At 33.4% G+C, this 20,512-nt stretch overlaps 1 protein-coding gene across 3 annotated transcripts in view; it reads left to right on the forward strand.

Moving 5' to 3' along the window:
• Window positions 1–20,512, forward strand: part of LOC116338789 (homeobox protein homothorax) — a 309,164-nt gene that overhangs the window by 184,250 nt on the left and 104,402 nt on the right. For all 3 annotated transcript variants that reach the window (XM_031764266.1, XM_031764268.1, XM_031764267.1), the window contains one exon: window positions 1,840–1,935. In XM_031764266.1, the coding sequence (XP_031620126.1) occupies window positions 1,840–1,935 (96 nt within the window). The remainder of the gene's footprint in view (window positions 1–1,839; window positions 1,936–20,512) is intronic.

The following is a 20,512-nucleotide window of genomic DNA, read 5'->3' on the forward strand; positions in this document are numbered from 1 at the left end:
TTGTTTTGATAATAAAATTTAACGAATGCCGCCCAGAATTAATCAATATCGATTAAACACTGTAGAATGTGCTGAACTTCAAGCGGAGGGTGAAAGTGAATCTGTAAAAAGATGCTTCTATTATGACAATCTAATTTTGTTTAGAAAAGACCGAATTTAACATTCCTATCTCTATTTCGTTGAATATTTTTTTATTAGATATCATCATATTTGAGAATGTGATTTTGGATTTTGTTATTTTATTTTTTCGTTTCAACTTCGGGCCAAGTTGAATTATATTTAATGTGTAATATTTAAAAATTGACCTTAGAAAATCAATGACGATGATCATACTCTACAAACTGTAGCCTCTTCGTTTCACATATTCCTATTTACATAAAAAAATATGCGAAACGGTTGTTTATGCCATTTAGAATTGTAAAATGTCGTATGCTTTTGCCATTTATTACGATTCGAAATGAATTTTGTTGATATAATTGTATGATATATATTCAGGTATCATCACAAGCTGAAAATTACATGTTGTTGTGTGTTTTTTTTTGCTCTGAAGAGGGGGGGAGCTATTATTCTTACTGGAAGTAGAAAGTACATAAAGAAAAGAACAGCAATAACCATTGCCAAATTGCGAGTCACAACCATCAGTAGACACAAAAAATGAATTGTTCTGAACAGGGGGATGAAATTATTATTGTATATATTACGTGTACACGCGCATATCGACGTCATCACATGTGTAGCACTGTTTATTGGATATGCGAATGATGGTGTATGGCCTCAGATTGCATGGAATGGTATTTGCATTTGCGCTTCGAAACGATATCCAGCTTAAAATTGTGTGAACGAAACAAAGAAAGACACACAATATCGATGGTGCACGATGGTGCGTATATATATATGTATGTATATATGAATAAAATTGCTTTTTTCGTTTCTCCGCTTTAATGCTCGTTCATATCGCCTTCATTTACTTCTATAGCAATTTTATTCTTGTTGTTGTCATTTCCCGCATGATAACAGTTCCGTGTACAATACACATATACGCATACGAACCATGACAAGCGATGCGAAGATATAAAGACGATTTCATGTAATTGAGAATATTGCTTTTTTTATGAATTTTTATTGCAAATAACATATTTAAAATGTATGACAGTTGTCTTGCGTTTATTTCGATCTATTTTTGGGCTCTCTTTGTTTCTCATGCACTTAAACCATCATGCCATTCTTTAGGGATCTAAGACCATTTTGCCTTATTTCATTTCCCAAAGTGTGCGTATTTTCATATTTAGATCATTTTACCGCGTTCTATTTATTTTTTCGTATTTTTTTTTTCGTTACCGTTCCTCATTTTGGGTGTTATGCACAATATGACATTATGATAATTCTTAGGGAACAAAAAAAAATAAATAAATGAATGAATTTGTCTTTATTTTTTATGAACGTTGTGTGGTGAATGAATTCCATTTATTTGCTGTTTGATGAGATTCCATGCCAATTTTGTAACCATAAAATGAATGATATGCATTCTTGGTACCGAAAAAATAAAATAAAGCCGAACACTGAGAAAGTAAAGCGAATTTTTACGAAGCACGACCTCTCGTAAAATTACACAAAATATAATGATGTAGTTCAAAGCATTTAATATTTTATTATATTTTACTTTCCATCATTTTTTTAGGGGAAGTAATTTAACATTCAGCGCACAGAAATTGTAACACAAACAAATCTCATTTAATCTAACTTTATTTTTTAATCAAATAAATAATTATAATAATTACCTTTTGTCGGAAAATGGGATGAATTTTGATTTCTAATTAAATTTTCTTATTTTCTTTGTAGGACGATGGTGTCGAAGAGAGTGGTCATCGCCTCCAGATGCACGAAATGCAGAAGCAACGAGACGATTATATTCTTCAGTCTTCCTAGGCAGTCCGGGTAAGTTCATAATTTCATATTATTTTGATTTTTTTTTTTCGATTGCGTAAAACCTGCCCTGTCATTGACTTATGGCAAAGAATTTGGAAGGTTTTTCTTGTTTTTCCATCGAAGGAAAACAAAAAATTAATCGCTCAATTGTAATTATGATTAACTTCGATAAAAGACATTGTTTATGGCACATTTTTTTATTGGTTTGCTTTAAAACAATAAACAATATTTGCGCATTCTTGGATCAAAGAGATTTGCAATAAAGAAATACGCGGATAAATAAATATATTTTGTTTCTGTTCCATACGTAAGACCTTTGGTTTTTTTTCATTCAATTTTTGCATGAAGCTGTAGTGTGATAAATTGGAAATTTCTCACTGTGAATACATTTCTATATAATTGAGCGTTACTTTTTTTCGTATACAAATATGATCCGATGATCCTGATTTACATTGCTGCATTTGGTGGAAAGTATTATGCAGAAAATACCGAACAACTGCAACCATGTGTAAGCTTGCTATATTCCATGCACTTGGTTCTGCACATTAAAGAATCGGCAAAAAATTTGAAAAAAAAGTGTGTTTATGTCACCGTCTCTTCCAATTCGATTTTACATATTCAAATATCATGGTAGAAAAAAAGAGATTTTTCCATCTCTAATTATCAATGTCTGTTGATGAGGTTTTAAAAGTTCTCATTAGCCCCTGTTAACGGGTTCTTTTAATCACACAATGACAAAAAAAATCGCTACCTTTTGAAAATAACGAACGCAGCAAGGATAAACACACTTGTGTGCAAAAAATACATAAAAAAATAATATGTTTCGCATTCGGATCAAATAAGAAGAAGCAGCCAAATGGAGGAAAAGTTGAAAAATTAATGTTCTTCTCTTAAAATGTGAAACATAAACAATGTGATCAAACCGAAGTTCGCCAGCAACAAATACATTCAAATTAACCTCGAATAATCCGACAAACACTAAATTATGTGAACCAACGTATCGCATTTCAGTAATGCAGCGCAAAGAAATAAGACGGGAACAAAATAAGCATCGGCAAACCAATCGATAATTAAAGATAGAAATCGAAATCACCAAATATAAACGATACATGCCAAATTGGCGATTGGCAATTATGATTTTTTTATTTTCTCTCTTCCCTATTTCAATCTGGTCAAGGTAACAATCGAATTATGAGAAATCGTGCACTAAATTACCAAATGACAGTTTACAACATCTTTTCACCTAAGTAGTAAATGAGATTTTTGTTCATATTCGAATATGACCATAGCATCTAATCATACATTCATTCGGAATGTTTATATTTTACCGTGATTTCTGTCCAATTAGTATTGAAAAGAGATACTTTCTCATCTCATCAGAATTTCCAAGTTCTTAAAAACCAACTACTATTGAAATCCACAATGTACATCCATTTGAAGTCGTGTGTTTTTCATAGAAATCTTTTTGCCATATGGCACATAAGACGCCATCTGATGGTAAACAAATGAAAGCAAATGAATGCGTATATTAATTTTTTTTTTCTCTCTCGATGGCATCTGAAACGACCAGTTTCAAAGCTGATATTTTTCCATGTTAATAAGCATTGTTGGGATTCTTTTTCGATTCTTTTGATTGGTGAATGAAAACTGAATGTGCGCTTGTCGAATGGGTCTTCTTACATTTGTGCCCTATTATTCTCGCACCTTTTGTTCTTTCAACATTATTCCATTACAATGATGTATCACCGTTGATGTGAAGCAAATACAATTGTTACATACATTGTATGACATAAAATTGAGAAGATGACATATCTCATGTTATCAAGCATTATTCTAATTTTATAGAATTTCAAATGAATTTTCAGTCAAATTCCAAGTGCAATTTTGGAATTGATTTCAGCGAATTCGTATCGTAAGTGAATGTAAATAATGTGTAATCCACTAAAATGATGATCATAAAATACTTAAAATCATCGCATTAAATTGTCTATACAGCAAACTTCGATTATATACACGCGCGCTCCAGTGTTTCATGTATGAAATAGCTTCTTTTTTTTCTCCCCAACGTACATTTGTAAAAATGCGCCAAATCCCAAAATAGTGGCATGCGTGTATGTGTTTGTATTTGCGAGCGTATACACTGTGATGGTGTGTGTATAGAGTGTAGTTGACTGTTGACAAAGCATAAGGACATAAAAATAGTATGTGTGCAGTGTTCTGTATGTTTGAACGGCGTATTTTGATATATTTCCATTAATAAAATTGGCTAACAACTTGATCTTGATGCCAAAGGAGCAGACAGCAATGGCAGTTGTAAAAACCATAAACGACACAACGACCGAGCACATAAGCATGGTACGAGAAAGAGTAAGACATACTGACTACGATGACAATGAGAATCACAGAATTGCACAGAATAAAGTGCCAGCGATGATGATGATGATGACGGCTCGATGTGTGACGCGAAAAACGAAAAATTCACTGAGAAAGAAAATTCATTTACGCTGATTCATTATATATATATAAATTTTTTGGTAAATGCGAAATATACAGCAATCGCAACCATCCGTAGTGCATTGATTCGTTATTTTACCGCGCCTTAAGTCTCTCAGCTCTTGTCGTTGTGCTCGCTAAAATATTTATCCGAACGTTAGCAAACCCAGTTGCACTAAACGAAATTGAAAAGTAAAATTTTTCATTAAAATGCTTTTGTACATGCCATGAGACACACTATTTCAACTTTCCCAATTTTACGCATTCCCTCTGCTCAAGTTGGCCAAATTTTCTACGTTCTTTTGTTCCGTTCACATCCCTCTCAAATTACATGTCAAAAAAAAAGGAAAACATGCATAAAACTTATTTAATAAATGCTAAAAAAAATTATTGCTCACACATTTTATGGATGTAAGTGAGAAATGTAAGCCGAAAAATGAACATCATTAAATTATAATTCGGTTACTTGTTGAGCAAATTTAAATTAAAATAATGAGAAAAAATATACTTTCAATTTCATATTTATCAACTACCAAATAAATGATGTATTGTTTGGCATTGTTAATCTAATTAAAATGTGAAATGATCAAGTGAAACGGTAAAATACATCATCTCAAAAGAAATGAATAAAATATAAGTTTGGGAGTTGATTTGGTGAACAGAGTGAAAGAGAGAATACGTCTATACATATCAGCAAAACACAAATAGTACGTATTACGTGTATTGGATGATACAAAATCAAAAGGCACATTGTGCGCAGCGCAGTATCAATCCCCTACTCAACGTTCCATTTTCACGACAGCCAATAATTCTTCGCAAACCCATCCGAAAAGATATTCGTCAAATAAAATGGCATAAAAGTGCCAATTACAGGTTTTGCTGCAATATCCAAAACCAAAGTTGAAATACAATTCATACCAATGCCACTTGAATTCGATTTCGAATTCGTTTGATCAGCCCCAGCCAATGTTCAATTCGAAATTGAAATAGACACATTAAACTAAAATGTGCACACAACAAAATTCATAATAATGAAGAAATCTATACACGGAGTCAAAGAAATAGACCATTCAGACGGCGATAAAATGTTTTTTATGACATATACAAAAGTGCTGTATTACATTTTACACTAAGACAAGAAACATTCATCCGTCTGATGTGTGTTACTACAAAGCTGTGCCAGCAGCTCGATTTTTGTGTATTAAATTCGTCTGGATAATGTATATGGTATGCATGCGCCGTCGTTGTTGTCATCGTCATCGTCATCATCAAAACCGTATAGAATGTGGCTCGAGAGCTCGAGTTGAGCCCCATTAAAGTGGAAGAAATATAACAAAAACAAACCATTTACAAGGAATATTTATAGCTAGCGGGTGATTCGGTAACCGGGGAGTTGACATGAAACAGCGAAACAACCAGCAATTCATGCCGATGCAAAAGTGAGACAAACATATGATGCGTTGCTGATATATGGTTGCTGAACACGTACAACTCTCGTTGCTGAATTCAAACGGAACGAGAGCGCTAGTGAAAGACTTCAAAAATTCTACTCAAATGTTGTTTTAACATTTCACTCAAATCAATCGCTATGAATTTTCACTCAAAATGTTCGGTGTGCGAATGAAACAAATATATATGCGTATAGATTCAAACATGGTTGCTCTGCTCTTTACTCTCTGTCTTCGAATTTCCTATTCGATTCTCATAGAACGTTTTTTGTATCGTACATTCTGCGTGTTCGTTTTGTTTCTATGGTAACAAATACCAGTGCCGAAGTGACGGAGAACCTCCATGAAAATATAACTATGCTGGAATCATGTGTAAATTTTCATTTTTCCTATACTTGAATTCATTTATTTTCCATTTTGATTGAAATTTATTTTTCATATAGAAATGTACAAAATCTCAAACTACCAATTATAATTTAGTTTGGTTGAAACAATCCAAGATCCATTCAATCATTTTAAAATCCATTTTAGCAGTGAAAATGCGACAATCGGAATGGACTTCTCTCTCTCTATATCGAGTGAATACATTACAAAAATGTCAATAATAATGGTCTTGGAATCATCGTGTAAGATTTTTCCGGTGCCAGTCGAAATTTAAAATGGACGAGTGTCGATACATTTCTTGGAATATGTCAAATAAAAAAGTTTTGCTCGCTCATCATTCTTTGATACCCATTGACGTGTTGCCGTCTCTGTCTATCCACACTATTCAACGATTTACGATACTATTTTGATTTATTATGCTTTCTGTGTGCCTTTAAAAGAAAAGACAATATCTCTTGTGTGCGTGTCGCGCACAATACACAGCATTTACTAAGGCATGTTATTCATCTTTCTCGCATACCTTTATCCGCCCACTCATTATACAATATATAGCTCGAAGCGATTCCGAACATTCTTATGTTACGCGCGTTTATTTTTTTATTTTATTTTATTTTTTTTTGTTTATTTTCACTCCGTTTCTTTTTGTTTTGGTTCGACTTGTTTTTCTGTCTCTCGTGTAACCGAATAAAATGAAGAATGATCTCTTATTTTTTTTGACATCCAATTATACGACATTGATTTGGTTAATGCGGTGGAAAGGAACTGAACCGAAAACTAAAACGATAATTTTAAAAATAATAATCATAGAGAAATGCCAGTGGATATGTGCGAATAGAACATTTAAAACAACAACAATAACAACGAAATTCGATGGGAAATTTGTGACACGATTCAACTGTATAATTAAGCAAAAATTCACGCGCGCACTTCTTCGCCCAATATATTCGGGTCGGCCGTTGTGCTGATTTGTGCAAAGTTATGTTTGTCAGATTTATACCAAAGTAAAGTCCATTCAACGAATATAACTATATTTTCATATGATTTTCGAGCGGCTGCTCAAGACATTTAGTTAATTTTAATCAGCGTGTTGATTATCCCTGGCGTTTTGAAATGATAAATGATACTGTAGCGTTGTTGTTGCGAATGATTTAATGGCAAATGTCATAGCCTTTTACGTGTTGCTCTACCTCATTCGGTTCATGTTATGACGTTGTTGCATTCCCAGTACATTTCATTCTTTTCTTTCTTTTGATTTACACACAATTTTTTTTCTTCCTCTCCGCTTTAATTTGCCACATTTTCTATCTAATACAACCGACCACAATTTATAGACGATGGATTTTATTTGGAAACTGTTTCTTTTCTTCCGTCATTTCTAAAAATTCTCGTCATTATTTTATTTTTCTATCATGTGACCGTTCTTTTTTCTGTTTCGCGTTCAACATTTGAAATTTAGAGATGAAAATTCCAAAATGGATGCAATATATCTGCCGTTTAATTATTTGAAACAAAATAAACCAACAAAAATGTTCTCTCAACTGCAGGTTCTTTTTTGTTTTATTTCTTCGCTCAGATGTATCGATATAATATAATTAGCCTCTGTCAATGGAAATTATGACATAGCCGTCGCAGAAACTCCAAGCGAAAAATTCTAATTAAAAAGTATGGTAAGCCCCGTGTAGAACGTAAACGAAAGGGTACAAAAAAGTCCAGTTGATATCAGACTTTACTTTGGGAATGGCCGCAATAACCTGTACACTGGACCTGTAAAGACCATATCTGCGGATAATCTTGTTCTGTCGCAGTTTATTTCTACGGTCAGTCTATTGATGCGTTGTATTCCTTTCTCTCTTCGGCGTTCATTCTTGCTGTTGGTCATTCGGAACCGAATGGTTTTTCATTTCATTTGGCACAAATGAACAAGCGCGCCGAGATCCCGAAAAGAGGCAGAGAAAAAGTGTATACATATTAGCTTAATTAACTTTTGCATAAATAAAATCGAATCGATTTGTGTCTGATTCTTCTTCTCGATTTCTCATCAAAAGAATGAATAAAACACCAACTGAAATGACTTTGAAATGAGAGACAAATGGATGGTGATGCATACACATTGCCCTCATCTTTTCTCTCTCTCTCTCTCTCTCTCTCTCTCTCTCTCTCTCTCGTGGTTAATTCGATTGTGCGCCATACTAATATATTTAAAAAAGTCCGAACATACAAAACAATAAACAAAAGGCGAACAAGACACAAAAAGCGCGCACTGAGCGACAGACAGCAACAAAAAAAGGAAGAATTACTCGTTTCTTTTCTTTGGTCGCCTCTTTTTTTCACGTTTTCTATATTGTGGTTTCAGTTGTGTGCTGTTGTTGTTGTTCTTTTTTTCTCGTATGTATTCATCATCAAACGTCGCAGCATCAAGATATTTAAGCGTACTAACGATCGAGCGCGGCATGCTTCAAATGAACAAATGAATGTGAAATAAGCAACATTAACAACAACAACCACAACAACAAAACAAACAAATACAATGCATTGGATTTGGAACATTCAGTCCATGCTGATTTGCAATTTTAGGTATTCCATTTGATTTTTGGTTCGAGCCTGAGAATATCACTGGAATATCTCAGCATATTCCCCCCTCCCCCAAAAAAAACTTCACTTTCACGACAATTATGGATGATTTCTAGCTTTCATTTTGGTCCATTGTTTAAAAGCGAGCCGATCTTGTCGAACCAACGATCAAAACTATCTCTGTGTTCTTGCCCATTCGAATTCAACCATTACAATAATTGAGATTTAGTGATCACAAAAATTGAAGAAGAAAAAATTACAAAAACATTTTTGAAAACTTGAATCGCGGGTGGTGAAAATCGCTTTTTACACGAAAATTGTGTTACTCGAATGAAATAAAAAAAGGGACTGAAACATAACTGGAGAAAAATGATGGATCACCAATCTTGAATCGTCACAAATTTCATTCGTTGTAGGACAACGTTGGAAGAAAAAATGTATCGTTGGTTGTTTGTTGGCTCATCAAGATCGCTTGATTGTTTTATGTGTATCATAGCTTTTGACTGCAGACAAATGCACGTTTTGAAGCATTAACCTCTTAGGTCAAGGCAAATCCGATCAAGAATTATTATATGCCATAGATTGTTCTCGTCCAACTACCATTATGCCTTTTTTTCTTCTCATCTCTTCATTTGGTCATTTCTCATCTCAATTTCATTTTCATTCCATTCGTTTTGTGAATTTCTGATAATTGTGCACGGCTAAAGCCATTTATTCATTTACAAATGTATCGATGATCTTTTCAAACAATGAACATATTGATCCATTGTACATTCAAAAAATGTAAATATTTATTTCCAAATAGCGTCTGATTTTGGCTCTTGATCAACAACCAATGAATGGGTATGTATCGATTCATTTCGTTGTGTGTAAATTACTGAGAACTTTTTGTCTATTGTACATGCAGATTAGTACTTGATATTTTCAAAATATTTTGCAAACATTTTAAGCAATCAAACAACATATATCTACCGTTCTGCAACCCAATCGCAATGGAATCGCCTCAATCGACAAAAATTCTAGTACAAAAACATGATGACGTTAACATTTTCAGTATTTGCATGGACTGTAATTATGTATTATGTGGAATTCTCTTGGACGCATTTTCTCTTTCTCTCGAAACTGGCGACTTTTGATTGAGACGTATTTTTTTTTGTGTATGTTGAATACATTTAATTCTAAAATTACTTAACGCCGTCATATCCATAAATTCATTAGTTAATTTTGTTTTGTGAATCATACAAAATATCGCACTTACATACTTATTCAGAATTTATGAAAGCGAACAAAAAAAAACCATACACAGGCACATGGTTAATGCCTTTCGATATATATGCATCACAAGAAATTTCATGATTTCAGTTTTTGTTTCTTTCAGTTTGGTTCGCTTAAAATTTAAAACATTTTTCTGTCATTAAGTAGCAGATCGCTTTCAAGTACTTGCATTCTAAATAAGTAAATTATATAAATCGCAGACATTTATGTAAACAAGTATCAATAGTCGAATTAAAAAAAAAAAAAACAAACCGAACGCCTAAATTGAAACAATCTTTATTTATATATTGGTTTTAAGTGTTTGAAATGCACTGTGTGTACGGATAAAATGGAAATCGAAAAGAGATAGAGCGACAAACAGACGAAGCGAGACACATAGAGAGAATTAATTCATAATACACACAATCCAATTCAATTGCAATGAAAGAATTCATATAGAACGGACAAAAAGTATTTGAAAATGTATGAATGGTTTTTGTGAAAGGCTGAGATGCACTTATGTTGAGCTCAATAATTTCGAATTTGTTCCTTGTTACGCAGCATCAGTCTTAACCATTTACTAATTTATATATAAATCTAAATAACTTTCATTAAAAACGTTAGCAAAGCTATTAACAATTATTTTTATTGTTGGCAATGCGCGATAACTCCCTCATTTAGTGCAGCGTTAGTGTTTGCCACTGCTTTCATTTCATAGTAAGTGAAATACATCACACTCTGGCTCTTGAAGCGGCATAGAGTGAGATAGAACGAGAGAAAGATGAAAAAAAAGAGAACTACTTGTCGGCACCGTATACAACGAATGTATACGAATGAATGAATGTTACGAGTTCGTGGAGTGAGTGCAAAAAAATTTAAAACGCACATATTCTAAATTAACCGCACATCAACTACAATTAAATTTGTATCAATTTTTTTCAATTATGTTCGTTTTCTTGGCGCTTGCCATTTCTTTCATTAACGCTATTCATTATGGTGGAACAAGAAAAAAAAACACACACACACACACCAACTTATACACATATGCATTCATCGGAAAATTTTAATGGAAAAATTTAATAAAATCGAAGTGGCACGCCTTAAATACAAACAGAGATGGAAAGTTGAGAAGGCGATATGAAATGGATTTTGAAATTGAAACTGTAGCTTGTTAGTTATACACACTTTATCTCTTTCGTGTTTGTGTTTTCATTTCTGACTCTTTACTTTTCAGTTTTGCACAAAATGAATAACAATGGAGACGCTTAAGAATTAAAGTGCAACAAACATACATTCAATTACTGGAACTTATTTTCCAAACATTGATACAATTGCAAAATTGGAATGTGAGAATAGAAACACATTTCCAATCGATCGTTATTCGACAAAAGAATATTCTTGCGCCGGCATTTTCGAATTACTTCAATTGTAAAATCAATTTGTATTCAATTTTTTTTTATTTATTCGATTTGAGTGCACACAGTACGTTTTATTTTATTCTTTTCATCTCACGCTCTACAAGAATATATACATTCGAATTTTTACACATTTTTCAGCTCACCAATTTCAATTTTGCACATTATTTGAGATGATATTGCGTGGCGATTGCATGTTGTTTTGATACAAAAATATTTGCACTGAGACGAAACTATGCATTTGCCCGTGATAATTCTCATTCAACATCACATACAAGTGATATTACAACAACAACAAAAAAATTCTGAATGAATGGAAAATTCAACGATTTTCCATTGAGTGATGAGCTCATTAAATTACATAAATTATTTGCGTCTTGAGAGAGAACGAACAAATAAAGATGAGCAAGAGAAGAATAAATGATTAATGCAACTACTATATTTAGCGATGGTAAGATAGAACATTTTCATTTGAAATAAGTTGGTGTGCGCATTTCAGCGTGACATGACAGTAATGTGTGCTCGCACGCACGTACAATTAAGGTGTATATGATTGCAGATTCTATTTTTTTGTTGGCGTTTTCGTTGGATTTTCTCTCCAATGGATATTTGTTATATTCATTCACCTTTCTCAATTACGTTTTCACATTTTTACCATGTTCATGTCGTTGTTTATTTTTTTTTTTTTCACTTCTCTGAATAGTTTTAAAGTTTTTCATTCAATCGGAGGAAGTTTTTGTCAAGTGCATTCATAAATGTGTATCTTTTTTTAGTTATTAATTTTCAATGAGCATTTAAACAAAAACATGACATGAGCTTTCATTCATTCATTTATTCGTCTCTCATTCATTTGGCAAAAATTTGATGTTAGTGCTGTCGGTAAACAGAAACGTACATGTCATTCATGTATGCACTTCCATATATACAACGCAAAAAAAAAAAAAATTCAAAACAAATAAAACTCATTCTGGAAGTTTAATGAATGACAACAGAGATAGTTTTCACATATGAACAATCAAAAATGCACATAAAATACACACACATGTACGCACACACAAATAAATATACACTTTTCATAATATGATCGAGCTAATCGCCCGCATGACTGACATATTATGGCGACGATATCAGTTCTAAAACAACGTCGTCATTTGATTAAAAAAAAATAAGCATTGAGCGGGACATTGTAAAATTAAACGATTCATATCATCAATTAAATGAGAATGACGACAAATTCTATTAATGAAAATGAATGAAAACGTTTTCAGATGATTTAAATTGTGTTTAAATCAGCTGTCACAAATATTGTTTCGTACACACAACAGTACACATACACAAGGTCCGAAAAACTTTTTTCGGAAATCATTAGTCACATTTCATGATGAAATGATGCAAAAAAATGCTAAAACAAAATTATATACTATTGATTTCCTACGCAATTAACTCAGCAAAATGTCGAATGGTCATCAACATCTAAACTTTAGCTCTTCATATATTATGATATGCTCTGTTAATATAATATGTTTACATTTGCATGTCGTGGAAGAAGAATTGAAAGGCAAAAAAAAAACTCCCACACACAAAAAAAGAGAGACACAAATCGAGGCTCAAGTATTGTAAAGAAAAAGAAGGCGCGCATGCATGTCTTCCAAAACCAACAACAAATTAACTGACATTTGCACAAGCAACACCTCAATCACGCATGCTTAAGACACTGACAATAAACCAAATTTTTATTCAAAATGCAAATAATATATACAACGTCAGGAACGAGAATACGCCAACCATTCAAAATAAAAACGAAATCGAACACAAATGCTATAAAGTTTTAGTAATTCATTTCATAGTTGATCATCTCAGCGGCGGGAATGGCCAATGCATCTGTCTCCGTCCGTATCTCTCTCATGTGTGTGTACGGTTGTAACTGTGAATGTAACTATGGCTGGGCCTGTAATCAGCTAAGTCATTATCATAAATTCTTGTATCTGGTGATCTTAGCGAATTTCCATATTATTATTGTTATTATTGGTGTGGATTTTCATTTATACTATATACATTTCACGATCGTTCACTCCTTCACTTTGCTTCATTCTCGATTCCATGCACACACAAAAAAAAACCACAACGACAACAGAAACAAAAAACAAAAAATATCATTTCCATACGTTTGACTTGATGTCAATAAAATGCATTATGTCCAAGTCAATATATATTCGACTATATTATGTCGCCACTCACCAATTTGACATGTACACACATATTACACATCGTATGTTTCCATATAAATGTCCTGATCAACAACAACAACAACAACAACAACAACAACAATACCATACAGAAAATTCTTTATATTCGTCTCTGCATGTCAATGTTGCACCGAAACCAGACACGCATTATATTGTATATGTATACCGATTTTTTTTTTTAACTTGAAACGGCAAATGCGATTGGCACACACATCTTTCGCATTTTGCAACAATGTAAATGAATACGTTACACTAATCGTGCATTATGATCATTAATATGTATTATTCAAGTGAATAAGTGTGATTGGATGATCATTGGCGCGCACTCCTTTTCTGTGTTGTACTCTTCATATATACCAGATGCAAGTTTTTTAGCCGGCAATTCAAGTGGATCGTAATTTTATCGGGTTTTCACACAGACTCCCAGTTCATTTCAATTTCTGTACCAGTTTCGTATCTATTTTAATCCAAACATCTTCAATAATCTATTTAATATGTGTGAACGTATATTCAGATATATTCATATAGATAAAAGTAGAGAGATGTCTTTTTCTTCTTCGATCATCGTTCTTTACGCCTTATCGCATCTATGCGATGCAAACGAGATGATGATTTTCCTCTGAAAATGGCGGTCGTTTGTCAGGTTTATCGATGGAACAACTGTAGATTTACCTATGCATACAGATTGTTCGTCTTTTATTTATTTATTTAACTTACACTGTTCGTCAAGAATAATGGAACACAACAGAAACGATTTTTTAACGAATTTTCTTTCGTTCAACTCGTTTTATGCATGATATTTAAATAAAACATTACTTACATGAGTATTATTCGTCATGTGACATCTTCATTTACAATTAATTTTCTTGATAAAAAGTTCCATATCAATTTTATACAGATTTTGTTCAATAAATTTCTATGAGTATTCTACGCATGAGAAATTCACTTCACATTTGTTCAAAAAATATTTTATTTGATTGGGAAAGTATTTGGATCGCCTGCCAAGAGTTATAATTTGATGTTTTCGTTTAAATTATATTATTTAGCCAATTTCGATCACAAAACACTGTTATTAAACGTTTAGCGCGTTTCTTTGGCAAAAACTAAATAAAGAAAAATATATATATATATAGAAACGCACACATGGATTAAAAACATATAAAGAATTTAATCGGATGCGTTTTAATCCTGAATAAATTCTATTTGATTAAAACGTATGCATTGAAATGTTAATAATATGTGTGAATTCAAGAGATTGGCAGAGAGAAACATCTTAAATGAATTCGAATGCATGCAGCAAAAAGGGATTGGTGAATGAGGAAACTGATCGAAAAAAGAATCAAACGAAATGATACAAAAACATAAACCAAATGGACGAAAATAAATTTCAAGCATTCTTTTTGGGTTTAGAATCAAAAGCCAGTATTTAGGTGTTGTTTTTTTTTAATAAATACTCAAATGTTCGTTAACTGAGGTGTAGAAATTTTAAATGCTTTGAATTCATTTCAATAAATGAAGGAAAAAAACAACAACACGAAAAAAAAAGAGATTCAATTCTAACATCAACGGAGAAATCACAATCACTTGATGAGAATGTGTACGATTGTATTACCGTTTTTTTTATTCAGATTGTAGCACATGAGTTTTGATGTGTGTGCGCGCGCGCACGCATGTGAGTTGTTTAACCTTTAATAATAAATTACTTGGTTGTTAATCAACCTTCAGAAATTGAAGATGAACATAATGTTTTCGCTTTTATTCAACCACCACCACCAGCATCGACAGCGATCAAACTAAATATGAAATCATCCGGTTATCAATATTGAATGCACTGGAATGCATTGCAACCCGTACATTTGTATTTCGACTTTTCGGTTTTGGGTTTTTAGGTCCAACAACCAACAAAAAGAAAACGACTTAAAAGACCGCAGTGTGTGTTGCCCCACGTCTATAAATCATACATTTATCACAGAGTTGGGAATTGATGAAGTGACCGAAAATGAAAGCGCTTGCTGTAATAAATTAAAATCACTGAAGAATATTCAACTCATTTGCTTGTTTGACGCCAATCTTGCCCAACTCTGTTATTTCATTTAACATTTCTGATATATTTCTGGCAACCAATTATTATTATTAATTTCAGTTTTCGTTTCCCTCTGTTGCTATTTCGACAGGTCCCTCAAAAACAGGTTCGGCTGTTTCTTTCGTATCTTTTTCTTTCTTCTTCTTTTTTCCGTCGTCTTCTTCTTCTTCATTCCTTGATTGTAAATAATAAAACGAACAGCGTTTTTGATTTGGTTGATTTCATTTTTTCCCAATATAAATCAGCCATAGCATTTGCATGAAAAACATGGACAACAAGTGCAACATTTTGTACATTTTGATGGTAGTCAAATTTTAAGAAGGTACCGAAAATTAAACGACACAGAAGAAGAAGAAAAAGGTGTTCACTCAATTCTGGAAATGGCACACCTCACTGTTCTCTGCTAATAATTGCATAAAGATTTCTCTTTTTTTTGTAGCATTTTGTATGTTTGTGTGTAAAGGTTCTCACTGCATTAAACGGCATTCTTTTTCTGCTTTGTTGCGCGTATCCTTTGCTTTGGCCGAGATTGAATTACACGGTGAGATTGCAAAAACTTAGTCAAATGACGATCAGTAAGTAGGAACAGAAAAAAAGAATCTTCGCACAACAACAACTGTAGCCTAAATGAAAAGCAAAGAAATCAAATTGTTTTTGGCGAAGATGCAAAAAAAAATAACTATGTATAGATCAACAAAACGATTTTGCAACGAAATACATAACCTTAAGGCCATTTGTACACATGTTCTTTTACCTTTTGAAAGGCATTCCGATCGTGACTTATGAAATCTATCTCTTTACCAAGGTAAATGCCGATTTTTGCTTTGTGTTGTTGGTTGTTCTCTATCTCTTCGCTCTTTTCTTCACTAAAAGTGATCCTCGCCTTTTTTTTCTCGTAACGTGGGCTTACCTCTCTACGATCGCGGCCGCAAGTTGATTTTGTTGTTTGGTCTTTTTTTTTCTTCTCTCCAGTGAATGGCGTCGTTATTGCATTCTATTACCGCACGGTTTGTTTTCCAGTTTCTTTGCGCTGCAGCATTTTTTCAAGAACAACATAGACGATTTGCCGCGAAAAGAGTAATTTCAGATGGTTTTCCTTTCGTTATTAGGCGCACTCAATGTACAGAGGAAGAAAAAAAAGAAATGCAATTCCGATTGGCAACATTAAGTGACGTTAAAAATAACGCGTCGGCTTTAAAAAGACACTACTACCACTGTCTACAAATATCAACGAGAAACGGACTACATCACTTGTATCATTCAAAATAAAGAATTGAGAGAGAGAGAGAGAGAGAGAGAGAGAGATTTAGCGGGAGAATAGGAGAAGATAAAACAAGCAAAAAACAATGAGTTGAAGAGAAAAAAACACAATAACAATTACCACAACAAAAATAGTATCACGTAGAACTTGTTCATGTTGTACTTGTGGCACAATTCTACGTATAATTACTGTATTGTACAGCATATATCATAGTGTGACCGAATGATAATACGTTCTCTATAGATTTTCTTTGGTTTTTGTGTTCGATTCGATGGTGTTTTTAGCTCGTTTCATCAAACTTAAGCTTTTGTTTCATTTACTGAACATAGTAAAAACAAGTAATCGGACGCTAAAGAGAGTTAATAGGTTCTAAAACTGATACTAGATTTTCAACAAAAACAAAAACGATATATACACACACAGTCCAGAGACGAGAGAAAGAATGAATCTAAGAATAAAGGCGAGAGCAAGATGAGCCTGAGATCTATACATTTTGCGATAAAATCATGGGATATTTTCCCAGTTTTCATAGCATTTGTTCGTCGTTCTTTTCTTTCTTCTTCTTTTTTTTTTTAATTTGCGTGGTATCGCAACAAAAACTCGATTTTTAATACACATAAACGTGTATAGTGCTTAGGCATATGTATATTTTGTAAAAATTTATGTGCATCAACAACTGCACGTAATGTAAGGGTGCATAATATACATTGTGAATGTTGCGCACATAACCACACGGTCGTGCACTCTAAATTAATATAATTTGTATTAAACGTAATTGCAAAATTCAATTTTCCTAATCGTTTTTGAGTCGAATTAGTAATTATTTCGTACGGTGTTCATGTGGATTCTTTTTCGATAGTATTTTTTATTCGTATTGGTTTTTGTTTTCGTTATTCCTCTGTGCCATGTGAATGCTGTCTCTCTCTCTCTCTCTTGATCGCTCTTGTTTGGTGCTAAGGATTTTTTTTTCTCTGCACAATTTCGTTGTTCGGACTGAGGCTACACATTTGCGTCTTGTTGTTTCCGTACATAATCGCCTCAATGAATCTCATGTAAACCGTAAAGTGCATTACATTGTATGGCGCACATTTAATTCAGCAAATTATTAGAACTTTTTTTTTTGTTCATGTTGTAAACAAAATGAAATTTAAACAAAACAACCGATAATAGAGAGAGAGCGTGATGGAGAGTGAAAAAAGGATGACCGGCTAAACAGCGTAATAAGACGAAGAAGAAAATGCTAAACCGATTATTTATAAATTGTGCGGTAATTTTTCGTTGAAAATGGCAGAGCGCAATTAAGTGTTGGCCATTTACTGGAAGATGCATATCGAATATCGCCGCCGGTTTGAGGAAGTTGTAAGCAATCATTTCTATGTTGGTCGTCTGTACGCGTGTGCACCAAGGCTAAAAGGGAGAGAGACAGAGAAAAAAAGAAACCGCAGCGGTTCGATTTTTGCTTAGTATTGTTTTGTAATGTTTTTTTTTTATTCAGATCTCGTTAACGCTTTATTTGTTGCTGGTGTTCTATTCTGAACTGCCTTACATTGAAACCAACCCGAGGATTTTATTTAATTTTAATTTTCTCTCTGTGTCTCAACAATCGATGCAACACATTTAACATTGAGCAGTGAATGCCTCCAAACTTTTTCAGCCCGCGAGAAAATTTCGAATTAAAAAAAAAAACACATTTGGAAAAATACATGAACCATGCAAATCTCGAACAACAACTATGGTAACTAAAGTTTTGTGCGAAATTGTGTGCTCTTCAGATAGAATGAGCGAATAAAAAAATATATCCCGAATCGATGAAGAATAGTATGTGTGCCACACACTCGACTACACTCTCCTCAAAGCAAAAGAAACGGAGGATTCCTGCTATGCACTCTCACTGCCACGCTTATTGTCTGATGCTGGTGCTAGCATAAAAGCTGTAATGCCAATGTTCTGTTTCCATTTATGTGGAACCAAATACTGCTTGTTATTGTGCCTTCGCTCAAATTGAAGCAGACGCACAGGATGTCAGTTACAGAATTGTCTGCAATTGACACGTCAACAAAATGAAAAGCGAGTGCACGACAGTAAATCGCTTTTGTTGATGTCGAGCCTGCGTGTGTGTGTGTGTGTGTACGTGTATGTTTTGTCGCTTCAAACCGTTCAAACAGACTCTCTCTCACGCGCACATCGAGTTGAGTGGCACATGCACCGCAAAATACAAAAATTGAGTCAGACACATTAAAAACATCATTTGTTTGCATCGATTTGTTATTTGTTTACTACGACAGCGATTAGTATTTCAAATACATAATTCAATTTTCTCTATGTTTCTCGCACTTTGGCTGACTCACTTCTAGTTTGATCATCATATTTGCCATTATCCAAAACTCAATGTTATTGCAAAATGACTCAAGTACATGCACGTGGGTCACTCTTTAGATTCGCACTTTTTTACATGCATCTACTGCAATGTTTTGTTATATCGCAATCATTCATCGTCGACAAACTAATACATCACAGAATTCAGATGTTGAGAGAGAGAGAGAGAGAGAGAGAGATCACACCAAATCATAACTTAAATCTGTTGTGAGTACATTTCCGATGTTGGTGAAATAAATCTCATTCGGTTGTGTTCGTTTAAAATGTGTATTTCGAAAAATACAACGAACATGTATTTTTCACATTCTTTTTCTTTCTTAACGTTGTTCGTGTGACGATTCGAATGAGGAATAATGAGTGAGATATTTATTTTAATGACATGATACGATGTAACTTTCAACCCAAAAGAAATCAAATATTTTGTTTCACTATTTTGGTTGTTGGTTGGATATTCTTCATACGCAACTTATTGTACGGTTCATGAACATGGGCATAGTTTTATTTTTGAGTCAGAAACATCCAGTGTAAGTCTTAAATAAACCCACGAAATTAAAAAAAAAATGTATAATATTAAAATCTATGAAAAAGACCCCAAAATCACTTTCAAACCAAATCGAACATATGATATCTGAAAGTCTCGGTCACTTAAATAAATAATCCGGTTTTCACAGTCATCAGCGATTAAGAAAGATTTTTTGTGTTGTGTTGTTTTTGTTGCTTTTTTTGTCTTGTTTCTATCTTTCACCCAATTTTTTCATCGTGCGTTCCATTATTTCTCATAGCACAACTAGTTGATTCTATATTCAAATGGAATGTGTTTTCTTCTAACAACGGATAGCGAAAAAAAAACAGAGACGAAAATAATGTGAAGTCCATAAATTAATAATTAGAATCGAAATGTAAAACCATTCGTCTTCGTTTAGTTAATGTGCATCACTCGATCTCTAAAGCTCCAAATGAGCATCGAAATGTTCATCGAATGCATTCAATATATGGCTGGTGATTGCATGGAATCTGTGGTTTAAAGAAAACGAGGTGATCCATCGAGCTAGAGA

The sequence above is a fragment of the Contarinia nasturtii genome, unplaced genomic scaffold, assembly GCF_009176525.2.
Source record: "Contarinia nasturtii isolate CC-2019 unplaced genomic scaffold, AAFC_CNas_1.1 Cnas_scaffold_414, whole genome shotgun sequence".
Classification (NCBI taxonomy): Eukaryota; Metazoa; Arthropoda; class Insecta; order Diptera; family Cecidomyiidae; genus Contarinia; species Contarinia nasturtii.